General features: G+C 37.2%; 1 protein-coding gene across 1 annotated transcript in view; it reads left to right on the plus strand.

Annotated features, from left to right (window-relative positions):
* Window positions 1-15,300, plus strand: part of PDZD8 (PDZ domain containing 8) — a 54,519-nt gene that overhangs the window by 5,182 nt on the left and 34,037 nt on the right. Inside the window, exon 2 of the mRNA XM_085064735.1 lies at window positions 12,769-12,891. Coding sequence (XP_084920861.1) covers window positions 12,769-12,891 — 123 coding nt within the window. The remainder of the gene's footprint in view (window positions 1-12,768; window positions 12,892-15,300) is intronic.

Raw genomic sequence — 15,300 nt, forward strand, 5'->3', positions numbered from 1 at the left:
AGTGGGTATTAAAGTGGTTAGCAGTAAGCTGCAGTTCCTTGTGTTGCCATAGCATGTTTGGGGTTTAAAGACACAGAGGAAGGACTGTTTCAGGTGTGTCTCCTTGCTTGATGGTGCTGTTGCAGTGGTCATGGGTTCATCTGTGTCTGTTCTCTAATGAGCTGTACCTTGCTCATTAACCTTTTATGAAGCTGCTTATGGTGGCAACCTTGCAATGCCCTCTCTCAGCTCAGGTTTATCAGCACACTGATTATGCTGTGTCCTAGCAGTCAGGTGTATTTTTGCTCCTTTGAACAGCTCCTAATCCTGCTTTTAGATTTTGCAGAGCTTTGGGTTGGGGGCTCTTCCTAGGCAATAAACGTACACTTTGCCACAATGAAGTTACAAAGCCTGTTGTGTAAAGTACTTCTGCCAGAATTTAACTTCCTGGTGCTTCTTAAACAATGATACAAAAAATCCCGTCAGATGCACTTTCTCCCCTAAATTACCCATCTTGCAAGTTCATCCATTCAGATTCTAAGCAGACCAGGTGCTGCCTAAGCAGTAGGTCAGTTCTGTATATTTTTAGGAGCACTTTTCTTCTTAGTTTGTTACATCAAAAAACCCTAATATTTTGTAATGATACTAGCCTGCTTTGCCCAACTCTATTTGCTTTACTTTGATGTGTGCTACCACAGAGGGGAATAACTTTCTCTTCTTTAGAAGTAATCTCACAAAGCATTGCTTCTAACTGTTCTATATTGGGTGTTTAGATTACCTCATCTGTTCACTTCCAACTTGAATTATCCTCAGAACTGATCATTTGCAATATAATTAGTCATGTTAAATAGTTTTATGCTTTATTTGGAAGCTGGGGCTGTATTGAATTTCTCTGGGAAGAACAGACATTTTTATTTACTATTATAGAAAGCAATTTGAGAGTTACATAGTAGTTTCCTATTTTTGGCAAAACTTGAGCCTAGAAGTAGAGTAAATAGCTATTGATTTGAAATGTGTTTTATAATAGAAATTACTTCATAAAGTGGAAATGGAAGTATTGGAAAAAGTATAAAATTAAAAAAAGTATGTATTATTCATATGATGAGGCAATATGCAGGAGTACCAGAAATAATCAGACCTTGGGATTGTGAGCATGTTTTTGCATCAGAGACCTTTCTCTGTAGCTGCTGCAAAGGGAGAGTTTTCTTTTTGAGTGGATTTCTGCTGTAGTTGATATGAATCTCTCCAGTTAAATCGGTAAGACATGCCTGTTTGAAGTTCCCATTCCTACTGCTACTGAAAGGAGAGAAAAGTGGTTTGTTTGTTGGGTATTTTTTTGTTTTTAACACCATGCTTATTCTAGGTACAAAAAATCTTCCAGTGTACAAAAGCATTAAAAAGCCCCTTAAATCTGAGTCCTTTTCCACTCTGCAAAAATTGATGGTAAAGCAGCACTGTGTTTTTCAGACTATCCCAGAGGTACTGACCTGGATGATGTCAGCACAGACTATTCTGCTAATGGCAAAGTGGTGATAATTTGAATCAGTAGATCTGTCTGTAGACAGCAGTTGCATGCTTGGAAGATTATCTTAGTAGTGCATGGACAAGCAGTTTTTCTTAGTCTTACAGGAATTGAATAGATGGATCTGTGGGCAACCTGACACACAATAAACACAACCAAACATCAGAACAGCAAATATTTTCATTTTTTTCACGGGTGCTACATGTGTAGAAGGAAGCTTTTTGTAGTGTAGAGCTTTGTACTGCTTTTATTTTGGGAGTGCTCCATCTCAGGCATACATAATTTCTGGAGGGCCAAGAAGTACAAGTTTCTTTAGATTGTATGAAATTATATGGTGCAATGTATGTATGTAAACCTTATGTAGCTATCAAGTTGAAATCCATTGGTTTTAAGCATTTTGAAACATTTTTAGTCACCTTCCCCAGCTCCAGCACTTCATGAGTTTTCACACTGGAAAGATTTAATTCTGAAAGAATGCCATTTTGAAACTTGTTCATTGTAAAGTCAGATTTAATGAGTGACCAGCTACATACCAGACATTTCTCAGTATACAGGTGGCATTCTTTCCAGCTTAAGAGTGAGCCTTTTTCTGTGGTTAGTCAACAAATCTTACATTTTCTATTCTTACCTGCGAGGGTGAGGAACTAACACATCACTGAGTTGAGATGGATTAGTAAAAAAATGGGGAGACCAGAGGTATAGTCAGGGACAAAGAAAAAAATCTGAATTGGAGGGAGAGATGGATGAAGACATAAAGGAGTAAGTTTTGGTGATCAGTGTCTGCCTTTGCTGCAGATAGAAATCTAATAAGCATAATTGGTTTGACATGAAAATAGGGCCTCCTTCAACTTTTCTTCCTTGAAACAGTATATAAAAGACCATAAAATAATAGTGAAAAGAAAATAACCTCGTTTAATCCTTTGCTGGCTTGTATTTTAAAATTACTTGATTGTAGTCTTACAGTGATCTTCTTTCATGTGGATAGTGAATAAAGACTGAAAAAATCTGCTAAGATTTATTTAGTACTTGATGGTGTTTTGCATGCACCAGCATTGAGACCACATTTCTGTTCATCTGGACTCCGATCTTAAACTGATCCTGCTGCTCAGTGAAAATATGGGTATTTTTTTTCAGTAGTCCTAATTTGTGTTGCTTTCAATGCATTTAAATAAAATATGAAATAAACAGTAGTAGTGTTTATTTTTTGAAAGGTAATGTATTTCGAAGTAAATATAGGTCATGCAGGAGTTAATCACTTTACTGGACAGTTGGCACCTAAAAAATGTCTTGGTTTGGGTCTGAGCCTGTCTGCTGGTACAGGGAGGTGTGTTCAGGCACTGCAATTGGGCTGTTCTGAATCACCTTCTACAGGCTGTATTATGATTTTTAGACTCTGTATATAGATAGGATGATTAATGTTCCCCACCTGCCACACAACTGAACACTGGATTATCCTTGAAGGAGATTACTTCAAGGAAAAAAGACACAGAATTTACCTGTGAAGATGTGTAGCTAATACAGGTCTCAGTAGCTCATTTGATGCAAAAATGAGTCTTTTTTGTAGCACCTATTTATATATATTAAATGTGTGAAATAGTTAATCTTTTATTGGCAAATGACACTTGATCAGAAAGCTCTTAAAAGCCTTTAAAAGCAGCTTGGGTAAGGACAGTAGGTTTTGGTGGGGCAGAGCAGTGGAATGTTGGTGAAGCTCAGTCTGAAGCTGCTGGATTCACCATTGGAGCTAGTCCTTTCATGTTGCTGCCTTTCTGTGGGAAACTGCTTATTCTGCATTCCTGCAGAGATTGCCTAAAGTCACCCAATATGCTCCTGTGTTTACAGTTCATGTTCGTGCTTGTTTGATTTAGATGTTTCAACATTTGGGTGTTCTTGACAGTACTTTTTCTTTAGAGTATAGTAAAAGACTTTTAACACTTCTAGGATTAATAAGCTTTATTTTCTAAAAGGAGTATGCAGGGAAATTAGCAACCCACATAGGTAGGGTTATGCTAATAGATATTTTGTGTCACCCCACTCTGCTAAAATCCCTGAATCATGGAACTACAAAAAATTTTGCATGACGATTTAAAACCATCCTTTCAGCTGGTAGAAATCAATGATCCAATCTGCATCGCACCTGTCCAAAGCCATTTGGGTGCATCTGCTTCCCTGAGTACTCTTCCCTCTGGAAGGACTTGTGCTCTTGTGGATCCCTGCCTGAGTTGCTAAGTCCTCCCAGTAATCTGTTTACTGCAGGACCATGCTGGAGCATTTTAGACTTGTCTGTGACCAAACACAGCTCTGCAAACTGCCAGGAGATGCTGGGCATTGCAGACAAGAACAGAAAGAGGGAAATCCTTCAATTCTGTGAGGTAAAAACAAAGGCAGGAGTTGTGTTCAACCCTGAGCTGGGCTCTGGAGCCCTACTTAGTTTCTTGGGTTTTTTTTCACTACCAGCTAGTGTAATTCATTTTAGCCTTAAAACTATATGGGAGCAATTTACCTTTATAACATCTTAATTCCCCTATTCATCTTGCTGTAGTTCAGTGCTGCTGGAGTTCAGCAGAATGGCCTGTGAGGAGCAGTGTCCCTGGCCCTCTCCATTAAAGCTGTTTCATAGAATGAAAAATACAGGAATTCTACTGCAGCAATACAGTTCACACAGTTTTGAAGGTTTACCAGATGTCATAAAGCTCTGTCTAAAACAGAGTGTGTATTACAGAGATCAGCTGATGATAGTTAATCAGACTGTTACACATACTCAAAGACAGTAATTAATTGCTAAAAATTACTAGCATAAAATTAGATTAGGATAATCATTTGGGAATTAATTTTTAGCTTTTTTTTTTGTTCTCACTGGAAAATTCACAGGGACAGTTCGAGATGTAAATGTAAAAAACTATTTCTTGCTTTCTGTCCAATATTTCAAAATTGTCTGTGGATATCTAATGGAAATCATAACCCTTCCATGCGTTGTTCCTCACTTTCTTAACTGAGACTTAATACTAAACTTCAGGATATTTTCCTGCATCAGTTGTCATGGCACCATTGTTATGAAAAATGCTCACTCAGAAAGAAACGTGTACAAATATTATGATCTACTTTTGTAATGTGTTGTTTGCCAGTGTCACTGAAATGAAGATAGTAATACTGGTAGTAACTACTACCACATATGTAAAATGCTTTAAATTATGGTTAAACCTGTGAAAAATACCCTGCCACATATGTTTTATATATAGTATCTTAAAGGTGAACCATTGTGTAGCAAGAATTAAAATGGACTTTTTTGTGAATGTCATTTGTGTAGTAAATGGCTTAAACTATTATAAAACCATTACTCCTCTTTGCCTGAGCTAAAATAGAGTGGAAATGGAAGATCCCAATCTTGCAGTGACATGCACAAGGCTTCCTGGTGATGTTTGGATCACCTCCGAATGAAGTGGTTTAGTGAATAGTTCCTAAGTAATTAAACAGGGGATATGACTGAAAACTTCAACAGTTTTGTGGGTTTTGGGGTTTTTTAAATTTTTTTTTTATTTTAAGAATAACTGCATGCTTGCTAACAAAACTTAATGCAATATGTTAGAAAAAACAAAACGAAGCCTAATGTTTCCAAGCAAAGAGCCCAGTGAATTAGAAAAGGAGGTGGGGTGGGAACAGCAGTGTTAGTCAGTGGTATTGTTTTAAAACAATACTACAAAAACTCAGTTTTTTTTTTTTTTCCTTTTCCTCTGAATGAAGGGCAAATTAGAGAAAGTATCCAAATTCCTGATGAGGTTGGTAGGAAAAGATTATACTAATTTGAGCAGCTGCTTCCATCAAATGTAAGCACAAGTCCCAACTGTAACTTGCCATGAGTGCTGCAGGGTTTGGAAAGTGCAGGAATCCTTCCTGTTCATTAATCTGACAAACCCTTCCTGTGTTTGATTGTCAACAGTGGTACCACAGGTCATGTCCAGGCTGAGCTTCTGTGTTATTTGATCCTGTTTACAGTGTGGGTCTATTAATAAAATGCTGGGACTTGCCCGTGGTGTCATCTTTGCTCGGGGGACAGCTGGCAAGTAGGTGGCCATGGTGTGTCCCTGGGTCCATCTGTGCCCTCCCCACCACTGCAGTCCCTGAGCTCTTTGAAAACCAGAACCATAATGAGTGCTGCTTACAGCTTTGTGGTGAGCTGGCAGTCATTTCAGCTTTGAAAATGGTGCTGCTAAGCCTGAGCTCCCAGGCTGTGAACTGGAGCATCTTCTGTCTTGTCAGAAGTGACTGGATAAATGTGGATTGAGGAGAAGCTTCTGCAGTTTGAGCATTTTTGAAACTAACTGGAGCGGTGAGGATAAACCTTGGAAAGCTATCTTGCCTAGAATTCTCAACAGATACAAATATTTTTTCACTTTTGGTTTACAGCTGTCAGAGACAGCTTTCAGCAGTGAGACAGTTGTTTTCTGTCTAAGCAGCCTAAGAGATGTCACTTTTTTTCCACATGGATATAGGCTAGGGTTTAGAGCAGAGGATTAAAACTCTTCAGCTCAATGAGTGAGTCATGTTCAGAACTTAGACTTCTAATAAAACACCATTATCTTTTTGCTCTAACCAGGATTGCAGACAGGTGATGTTTGTAGAGACTTGACACTTCCTTATGAGAGAACATACTGCTGAAGTGAGCAAAAGCTAATGTTTGCCTAGCATCAGTCACTGGGACCAATCCCTAATCCAGCTGGCTAAGGAGGTAGAGTTTTGGTGTGGTTTGGGTTTATTTGCTTTTTTGTGTGTGTGCTTTTTTATTTTTCATTATTTGTTTGGTTTTTTCCTGCTGCTGTTTTACTTGAATGCCTGAAAGCTGGTCACTCAACCACACCTCTTTCAGCTTTCTATGAACATAAGCAGATTCTGTATTTTCTGTCCCATTTGGAGGAAAGCCCCAACAATTCAGACTTTTTGGTTAGACAGGGAAACTTTGTCTTCATCCTGTCTGAATTACAGCAGGATTTTCATCTCTTTCTCTTAATTTGAATCAACAGGACCTGAAAATTCAGGGATCAAACAGGCATTGACTACACTGAGTTAACAAGGCTCTTTCAGTATTTTTGGAACTTAGACTCAGGAAAGCTAGTGTTCTTGCAATGCAAAAAAGTATGCACATGGTCAAGTTGATCTTGCTTGTGCTGATTAGAAAGAAGTTTTGGTAAGATTTATTAAAGATTAATTTTTCACCTATGGCTGTTTCAATACAGGCAGCAAAACCATATCGTTAGGACTCTCCATGTTGTATTTGCAGTTTCTGTCACATAAGCAGGAAAAAATTACTTTCTTTTTTGAAGAAGCTACTAGACTGTCTGCATTTCTTCTTTTATTTGTTCATGTGGAAGTCAGGAAGAAATTGAAGTTGTAAAAGTGTCTTGTCTCAACTGTAAGATTCGAGTTATATTTCCGAGTTGCTGAGAAGAAAGAAGACTGCAGTTTAAGAATCTGGAAATGTGTGAAAATTCTTTGAAGAAAAAAGAGAATAGTAAAATTCTTGCCTTTTTTTAAAATTTTCTTCTGAGGTCTTGGTTTAAGAAAAAAAGGGGCTGTTCATGTATTGAGAACTTGTGTGTGTGAACCTCCTACATGTGTGTGGCAGAATATCCTGTAAAACAGTGGGTGGATTACTAGATCTGATTTGCAGTTTACTATAAAACTTCCTAGAAAATAAACACTGTCTTATTGCAATGTTTTTTCAGGCTGCTTGTAAGCCAGATTTACATGGGTATGAGTAAAGCTGAAATTAGTCTTATTCATTACAAAAATCTACTATAATTTGAATTGTTAAAGTTCCCTGACTATGAATACTGACACAGTTCAGCAGCTTTATTCCTTGAGAAATTAGGGGAAGCTGGAGAATTGCTTTTGCAAAGTCTATAACAAAATCTATAAAATAACCTACTGGTATTTTTTTTTTCTTGTTCCAAATAAGGATGAGCTCCATTTTTATATCTTCACTGTGAAGAATGATATAAGCTGTTTACATTATAATACCTGACAAGGGTAAATGTCAGCTGATAAGTACTTTTAAAATCTTCTTAAGGTGATCATGTCTTTTTAGGAGTGGATTGTAATATTTTAGAATTTTTGTAGAAGTAAAACTTCATCTTATATAACACACAGTGTAAGAATAGAGGACTTCTTTATATCGTAAAGTATCTGATCTCAATCACTCTGAAATTTACACACTTTACAAGTGCCTGCCTTGTGGTTCTGTGACTCAGGTGAAAAAGGCAATCTAAAAATGACTCAATTCTGTTGTGTAGTTAATTGAACCTTTTGATTACTCCCCAAGCTGAAAAGAAATTCCGCAGTTATTCTTTCAACAGTGTTTTAGATGCTAGAATCTTCAAATACAGTAGCATTTACAAAACTGAATTGGTGCTCTAATAAAATTCTAAGTAAAAATTAAGACTTGCAATGCATTTGAAGTAGCCTTATGGTGAAGATACTTGCATTTTTAGTTGATGGGTTCTTTTAAGATTAATTTTTTTTGCTTTTTATTAATATTCAAATGTTCAGTTAATGTAACTTAACAAATTCATAAACCTGAAAACGTTTTATCTTTATGTCAATAGAGTAGTGTTGGGATTCGTATCATGAAAGTGTTTAATATACTCTTATGCAGATATTCAGTAATTTTAAACACTGTTTTAGATACCAAACATCCTTTATAAACCCAGAGAATAATTTAGAACTTTTCCTATAACTTATTCTAGAAAAATATTGTTACTTATTAACAAAAGCTCTACAAAATCCCACCTCCTCCTGCACTTATAAATGAAACTGTAAGACTTCCTGCTTCTCCAAGTAGAAGATGGAATACTGAGAGCTTTTGAATTTTGTTCTGTTTCTGTTTAGCTCTGAACAATTTATGGTTGTTTTTTTTACTGTGATTCTGGATATTCTTAACTGATGCAATGAGCAGACACAAAAGCATATGGTTATCATACCAGATAAATCAATATTTTTTTTTTTAGTTCTTAGTAGATTTCCTCATGGAACTAAAAATATTGTTAAGTAGGTACTGAGGGGAACAGTTAATTTAGGTAATAAGTTAATTAAACTAAGGTGTAAAAGACTTCTGTTCTCTTTTCTGTTAAAATTGGCTAAAGGGCCACAAAACAATCATCACAGAACAGTGAATATAAATTAAAGGGAATGTAGGTCAGACGTCTAATACTAAATCACCAAATTACAGACTTGTTCCAAGCAGGTGAGTTCTGCCCCTAGAACTGGCAGCTGTGGAAGGGAGAATTCTCCTATTCAGGGGCTGAAAGCATTCAGAATGAAGGGTATCAACTTGACTTGCTTGGGGTTTTTCTGGATCCACTTTTGATCTAGACTTTGAGGGAGGTGATGAGGAGGGGGAATGAGTCACTGAAGAGCAAATGAGCCACTGCAGTGACGCTGAAGTCTGGCATGAGTGGAGTGTGGAAGTCCTTCACATGAAGGAGACTCTGCCTGCAGTGCCTGGAAACATTTTTGCTGTGCTTTGTGTGTGGAAGAGCTTAGTATTGTGCTATTTTATTGTATACCTTTAATCCTATATATTGATTAGCTATATCTTAATTACTTTCAGTGTAATCATCCAACTAATTCTTCATGTGAAGTGATTTTATTTTTGCTGTTTGTGTCTTGCCATATTTGTTGAAAAACACTTGCTACTCTACAGCTTCTTTTAAATATTGTTTCTGTAAGGCTTTTTTTTTATTTTTACTTACTAAAATTTTGCATGAAGTTTGATTGATGGATATTCCTCTTCATATTATTGTAAGTTTTTATCTAGCATTTTCTTAGCAGTGTGCTGTCTGAATTTCAGACCTTTGGACAAATAAGATGAGTTTGTGGAGGGACTCTGGTAATTTAAAAACAAGCTGAAAAGCCACTTTAAGCATTTAATATAAAGCACTTTTAAAGACTTTCTGCAGAGAGAGCATCCATTGCTGTCCTGCTGCTGCCCTGCCAAACAAAAGGAGAGGGATGATGGCTCTGTGAGGATGTGCACCCTGCTTTTAAAAGGTGGGGAAGATCGAAGGCTTTTCCAACCATGGGGGAAAACAGGGGAGAGCCTGTGATGCCTGACCCTGTTGGAAGGTGGATTTCCTGTGTTCCTGTGCCTTTTGGTTTTACAACACAAGGGAATGGTCTCACCCTCTTACCAGCAGTCCCCATCTAGGTCTGTATTAGTTCACCAACTCCCAATGGGAAAGTCTTTCCAAATAAATAGTGTTGTCTTGTACTTAAATATTCCGATAACAGTTCAGTTCCCTTGTACATAATTGAAATCTACAGGAAATAGATGTTTGTCCGATGTTTAATTTAGGAAATATACAAACTATCTGTAAATTAAATAGATAAGTGCTATGATACAAATTTGGAAGGCTTCAGAGCAGCACTCAAACATTAAAAATGCATTTAGTGTGGGATATTTAGCTCTTTGTACGTTGCTAGTGCCAGCGGAAATAGATGATGTGTTCATTCTTTTGCTAAGGATTTTGCAAATTAGTTGTGGTGATAAGAATGTGAACATAAGTGCTTATTGTAAATTAAACATGATGTTGAGACTGCCTTTTAAACCCATATTTGTAGAAGATTTAACTAGTGCTGCACAAAGTTCCACACACACTGCTAACTGTTTTATATATTATTGTTTATATCTGTATTGGTCTTTTAGAATTAATTCCTCTTTAATTAATTGTTGTATAAATTTGAAAAGAGGATTTTGAAACTATAAATCAAAAATATAGTAAACATTGTTTTGATCTAGCAAGGCAAATGGCTTTTTCTGAGGATTATTTCATTATTCTGTGCTTGCAGTGTGTGCCGTACTAACACTTTGTTCTGAAGTCATTTGAGGATGATGGTTTTGCTTTGAATGTGTAGGTGGGTATGTCTGCATCCTTACTGGAATGTTTTTTCTGGTTTGTTCTTATTTTTAGAATTTAAAATAGATTTATCCAGGTTTGTGTTCTTGTTAAATAGGCTGCAGGATGTGTGCATACCTAAGCCAAAGACCTTCGAAATACCAACACTTTTAAGCATGGTCTTTGCAGAAATTGGGAGAGCTGATGGATCCTCTTCCTTTGTTGTTTTCCCTGCCAGAAATCTTGTTTCAGGAAGTCACTGAAGCTCAGAATGGTGGTTGTTAGTTTGATGCTCCCATGGAAAACTATCTTTTTCACAGATTTTATGAGAAGATGTATTGGTGGTTGCTGGTACCAGTTGAAAAGCAGTTTGTGTTTTAAAAATCCTCAAACCTACAAGTATCTATTCACTCAAAACTTGGCATTATTTTCCAGTGTGCTTGTCTAACTCTTCCTTTTCTGCCTAACAACATCTGAGCCAAGTCTGTATTTTGAGGGGGTAAAATCATTCCTGACAGGAACCTTAACAGGGTAGCCTTGCTTGTGCTTAAAGTGAGAAACAGGAGGTGGGTCTGAGTGGGGAGATAGCCAGGCCCTGAAGTGGTACTAAGTTTTGTAGAGCCAAAATAGTGGGGTCATCTTGGTGGTATTTTCCCTACCCTTGTAATGCTTGCTATTAATATAGTAAGGAAGATTATGAGTAAAACACCAGACCAGTCAGTACATGCACAAGGCATGTTTTGAATTGGTTGTTTGTGGTATAATCATAAATGTAAACCGTGGCCAGAGTAATTGAATAGCCTCATATTTGTCATGCACACGACTTAAAAAAAGAAAAAAGAATAAAGTGTTTAAAACGGAATATTTTTATGTGACATATTTCAAAATTTTTTTTTCATGAAGGAGTTAATGAGGGAGAAACTTGGAACCAAATTAAAGTTAGAAGTTGAATTGGATTTCAGGAAAATAGCTGGAGTGTTGAGTTGTGTTTATTCACAAAGAGAACAAAAGAAATGTCTTTCTCATGGCTCTGTACGAGGCTGTTGCTCCTACAGAACCAAAGTGTCTTGAATCAGAGCATGGAGCTCCCTCCCAAAGTGTGTGCTGACAGTTAAAGGATGCTTAATTATTTATTTGAGGTTCTGAAACTCTTCAGTTCAGCTCCATGTGACTGTTTCCTGAACATATTGTGATCTCTGAATGTGACAAGCAGATGCCTCTGATGGTTGAGCAAACAGGACTTATGAAAGACTTCTTTCTCATGAAATGGCACAGACATCCTGCAGGCTGTGCTGCTCCTCTCCTGCTATTTGTAAGTCTCCACACAAATAATTGCTGGGAGGCTGTGTCAGTGACAGAGGATGGAAACCAAGCCACAAGGCAATGCTAGGAAATGAGACAATAAATAACGACAGAAAGAAGGAATACCCCGCAAGAGGTTTGGTTTTTTTCCAAAAACTTCAGTACAGATCCTATGATATCTTCTTAGTGCAGGGTCGTGGCCCTTGCTGCTGGGATTGCATGTGTGTGTCAGCCATGTGATGGGGCTGCAGCTGTGCAGCCTCTCCCCCTCCTTCCCTCCCTCCCTCCCATCGGGCTGTGTCTGACACCAGAGCACTACCACTTAAAAACCAAACGGGTATTTATAACTCAGCGTTTCCTAATCAAAGAGGCAGAATTATGTGGTGAGATAGGCAGTGTTTTACACACGTTATCTTGAATGTGAACTGCTTTTCCTGTGAATCACATGCTGCAGTGAGGGAAATAAAGCTCAAGGGCAAATATTTAGAATACCTGTATCTTTATTATTATTGAAGAAGACCAGCTAGGAAGAGCAACTTACAGTTTTTTATGAAGTGAGAGAAGAATCAATCTGTGTAACGAAAGTGAGCTGTTCATTAGGGTGCACCAACAGCACTGTCATAAAAAGTTTAAGCTTTAGGGTCATAGAGTATTATCATCTTCAGGGTCATAGTATATTTTCATCTTTCTATGCCATGATGTTTAATGCAGATAAATTTAAAACTGGTGAGATATTTACTGCAAAAGGACTGTTGTGTTAAATCACGTTTGCAATCGTAAACATACTGTGTGATTTTTACCAGCTTTCCACTTTCTCAAAATTACCTGCTCTAGTAGATTATTGTAAATCAATCTACTCCTGTGAAGCAATCTTTGTATTGTCCAGTCTGCTGCATTCAAAAAGCTTTAGTAGCTCCTACACATTCCTGTTGTCCAATGACTATGTAGTAATGGCAGTATTTCTCTTAAAGAGTGTTAAAGATTCATTATCATCCTGCTACCTTTTTTTATATTTTTACGTGTTCATGTTATTTGTGTAATTTGAATTAAGAGAAGTTTCTTCTGTATGTTTTTCAGGTTCAAGCCATTTTTTCCATCTCAAGGATTGCCAGCTGATGAATATGAAGATCGAGACCTCTGTGTACAGGATTTTCTATTGACAGAAGGTCGACTAAGAGTCACATTAATTGAATGTACAAGGTATATTTTTGTGCACTTTTGCTCATTCATGACTAAGCAAGGACTTGTGTTTCCTCAGTTTGTAGTAATTATAGCTGTAGGCCAGTTCTGATTCACAAAGTGGCAGCTTTGGTGTTTTGAAGTAAAAATGAACAAATGAAGGTTGCAGTTACTTTGAGGGACTTCTGGTTTGTGTGGGTGCAAGCTTTTGCCTTTCTGAGTTTTGCCTGGTTACAAGCCAATCTGTGCCTCCTCTTATTTGCTTGGTTTGCTTTTCTGGCACATAAAATTATGAGTCTTTTTTCCAGAACAGTATAAATATTGTAATTGTATTACTGTATTATGTAAGCAAAGGGGAATCATTATTTCACTCAGTCTTACTTAGATAAATCCAAATCACTTTTGTTAGGCATTATTTATTGCCTTTGTCTTGAACAAAATAATGGAAAGAAGTAAAATCTGTTTTCTTCATTCACTGAAGAGAAAATTAGTCTCTTCAAAGCTGGAGAGGTGTATGGGCCCTTGGTTTGTTGGGGTGTTTTGTCAGGCCTCTTGGTTTATGTTAGATCTTATCCAAGTAGTGCCAAGGCTTTGATCTAGTCATGTGCAGTTCTACTCTTAATAAATTAAACTGCTTTGCAGCGAGACTTTTTTTAACCTGTTCTTTTCATTGCTTGTATTCTGATATCAGCTTTTTTGCACTTTTTTTTCTGTAGCATTGTACAACCATTTGAGCTGTATTTGCTGTACTAATGTGATTTATCAATGCTGTGGATTTCCTGAAGATATTCTTCTGCTTCTAAGGGTTGTGTGGTGACAGCAGTAGTTACATTTTTGTGATAAAATTCCTGCTTACCTGTCTCCCTATCTTTATGATGTTTTCTGTGGATGATCCAAGGATCCTGAATTACTGCATTCCTTGGCCACCAGGAGCATTTCCCCTTTGCCTGTACTGAGCGAGGGAACTCTGATCTCTCATCATAGCAATTCTCCAATTTCAGCCCAGTGGCACATTTCTTTTTACCATAAGAGGGCCAAAATGACCACCTTGCACTGTGTGCAGTTCTTGATTTGGAAAGTAATCTTTTAAATGTTGTTTTTCCTGAATCTGAAACACTGTGCAGCATCAACTCTTGTGTTTCTTTGCATTGAGAACCCAGATTGCTCAGTTTGACATCATCATCTGTCCTCTCAGGATTTTCAGCTGTCACAGATGCTTATCAAGATGGCTGGGAGAGGATGAAGTTGCTGATTTGTCAGGTCTGACTTAATCCCAGTGTTTTATGCAGCTTGGAATTTCTCAACACACACTTGAAAATTGTCTCAACAGACACTTCTCAGGTGAAATGTCTGACTGTTGGACCCATAGTAATTCCTCAGATCTTCCAGTTTCTTCTTTTTTTAAACTCAACAGCTACAACTGCTGTCCATAGAGTCCCTCCGTGAGTCAATATTCTTGCTTATTTTGCATCTGAAGATATTGATGAGGTAGAAAGACACAGAGGATTTTGGTAGTAAAAGAGGAAACATACAGCATATACAAAAGTATATGATAAAGTGATTAAAATTATAAAAATTGTAATAATCAAATTTCCCTTTTTCACCAGCTCCGTGAGCTGGCATGCAGGTTGGCTGGGCCAATTCCCAGTGCAGCACTGTATGCTGACACACAGGGCTTTTGTATTACATCTGCCATAAGGACCTGGACATTTTTCACCTCAACACTTTAATTTCCATGTATTTTTCAGTTTTGCTCAGTGCCCCAGAAGGTTTTATGTTTTCTCAGTACAGTAGCTGGTCCTTGACTTCTGTACAGAATTTGGAGTAGAATTCTTCCATCTAGTCAGGTAATAGAGATCTGCTTCTCCTGCTCAAGTCTGGACATTAGTGGTGAAACTATAGTGGTGAAATATTTAGCAAACTTTTCCTGTTTTAAATGGCTTGTTTCATTAAATTATACTCTTCACATGACCACATACTTGCACTTTCCTCGCTTCTTTTCTGATTGCAGGCTTGATCATAACAATTTTCTGCTGTCATGCTGTTGAAAGAAAAATTAAATTTTGGACATCTTTTTAAATTAATGAAAGGATGGGAACTTTGGTGTAAACAAAATCTTTATCTGACCAGTACAAAACCCTCAAATTTTCAACAAGTGCAATGCCCTCACAGAAAGTATTTGTTGCAAAAATGCTGTTACCTGTCATTATCTGAAACTTTTAAGAAATATGGAAAAACTAAACAATATTCTGTTAAATTCTGGTTTGGGTTTGTTTTTTGGTTTTTTTTTTTTGTTGTTGTTGTTGTTTTTTAAGAGACACTGTGAAGAAAGTAAAAAAGCCTATAGACTCTGAATGTTTTAGGCGAGAATATGCTTCCAAAACTGTGCCATAAAGTGAGCAATTTTCAATCTGTAGGACATAGGTATCT

Source organism: Lichenostomus cassidix, chromosome 6, assembly GCF_008360975.1.
Source record: "Lichenostomus cassidix isolate B80296 chromosome 6, HeHo_3.0, whole genome shotgun sequence".
Classification (NCBI taxonomy): domain Eukaryota; kingdom Metazoa; phylum Chordata; class Aves; order Passeriformes; family Meliphagidae; genus Lichenostomus; species Lichenostomus cassidix.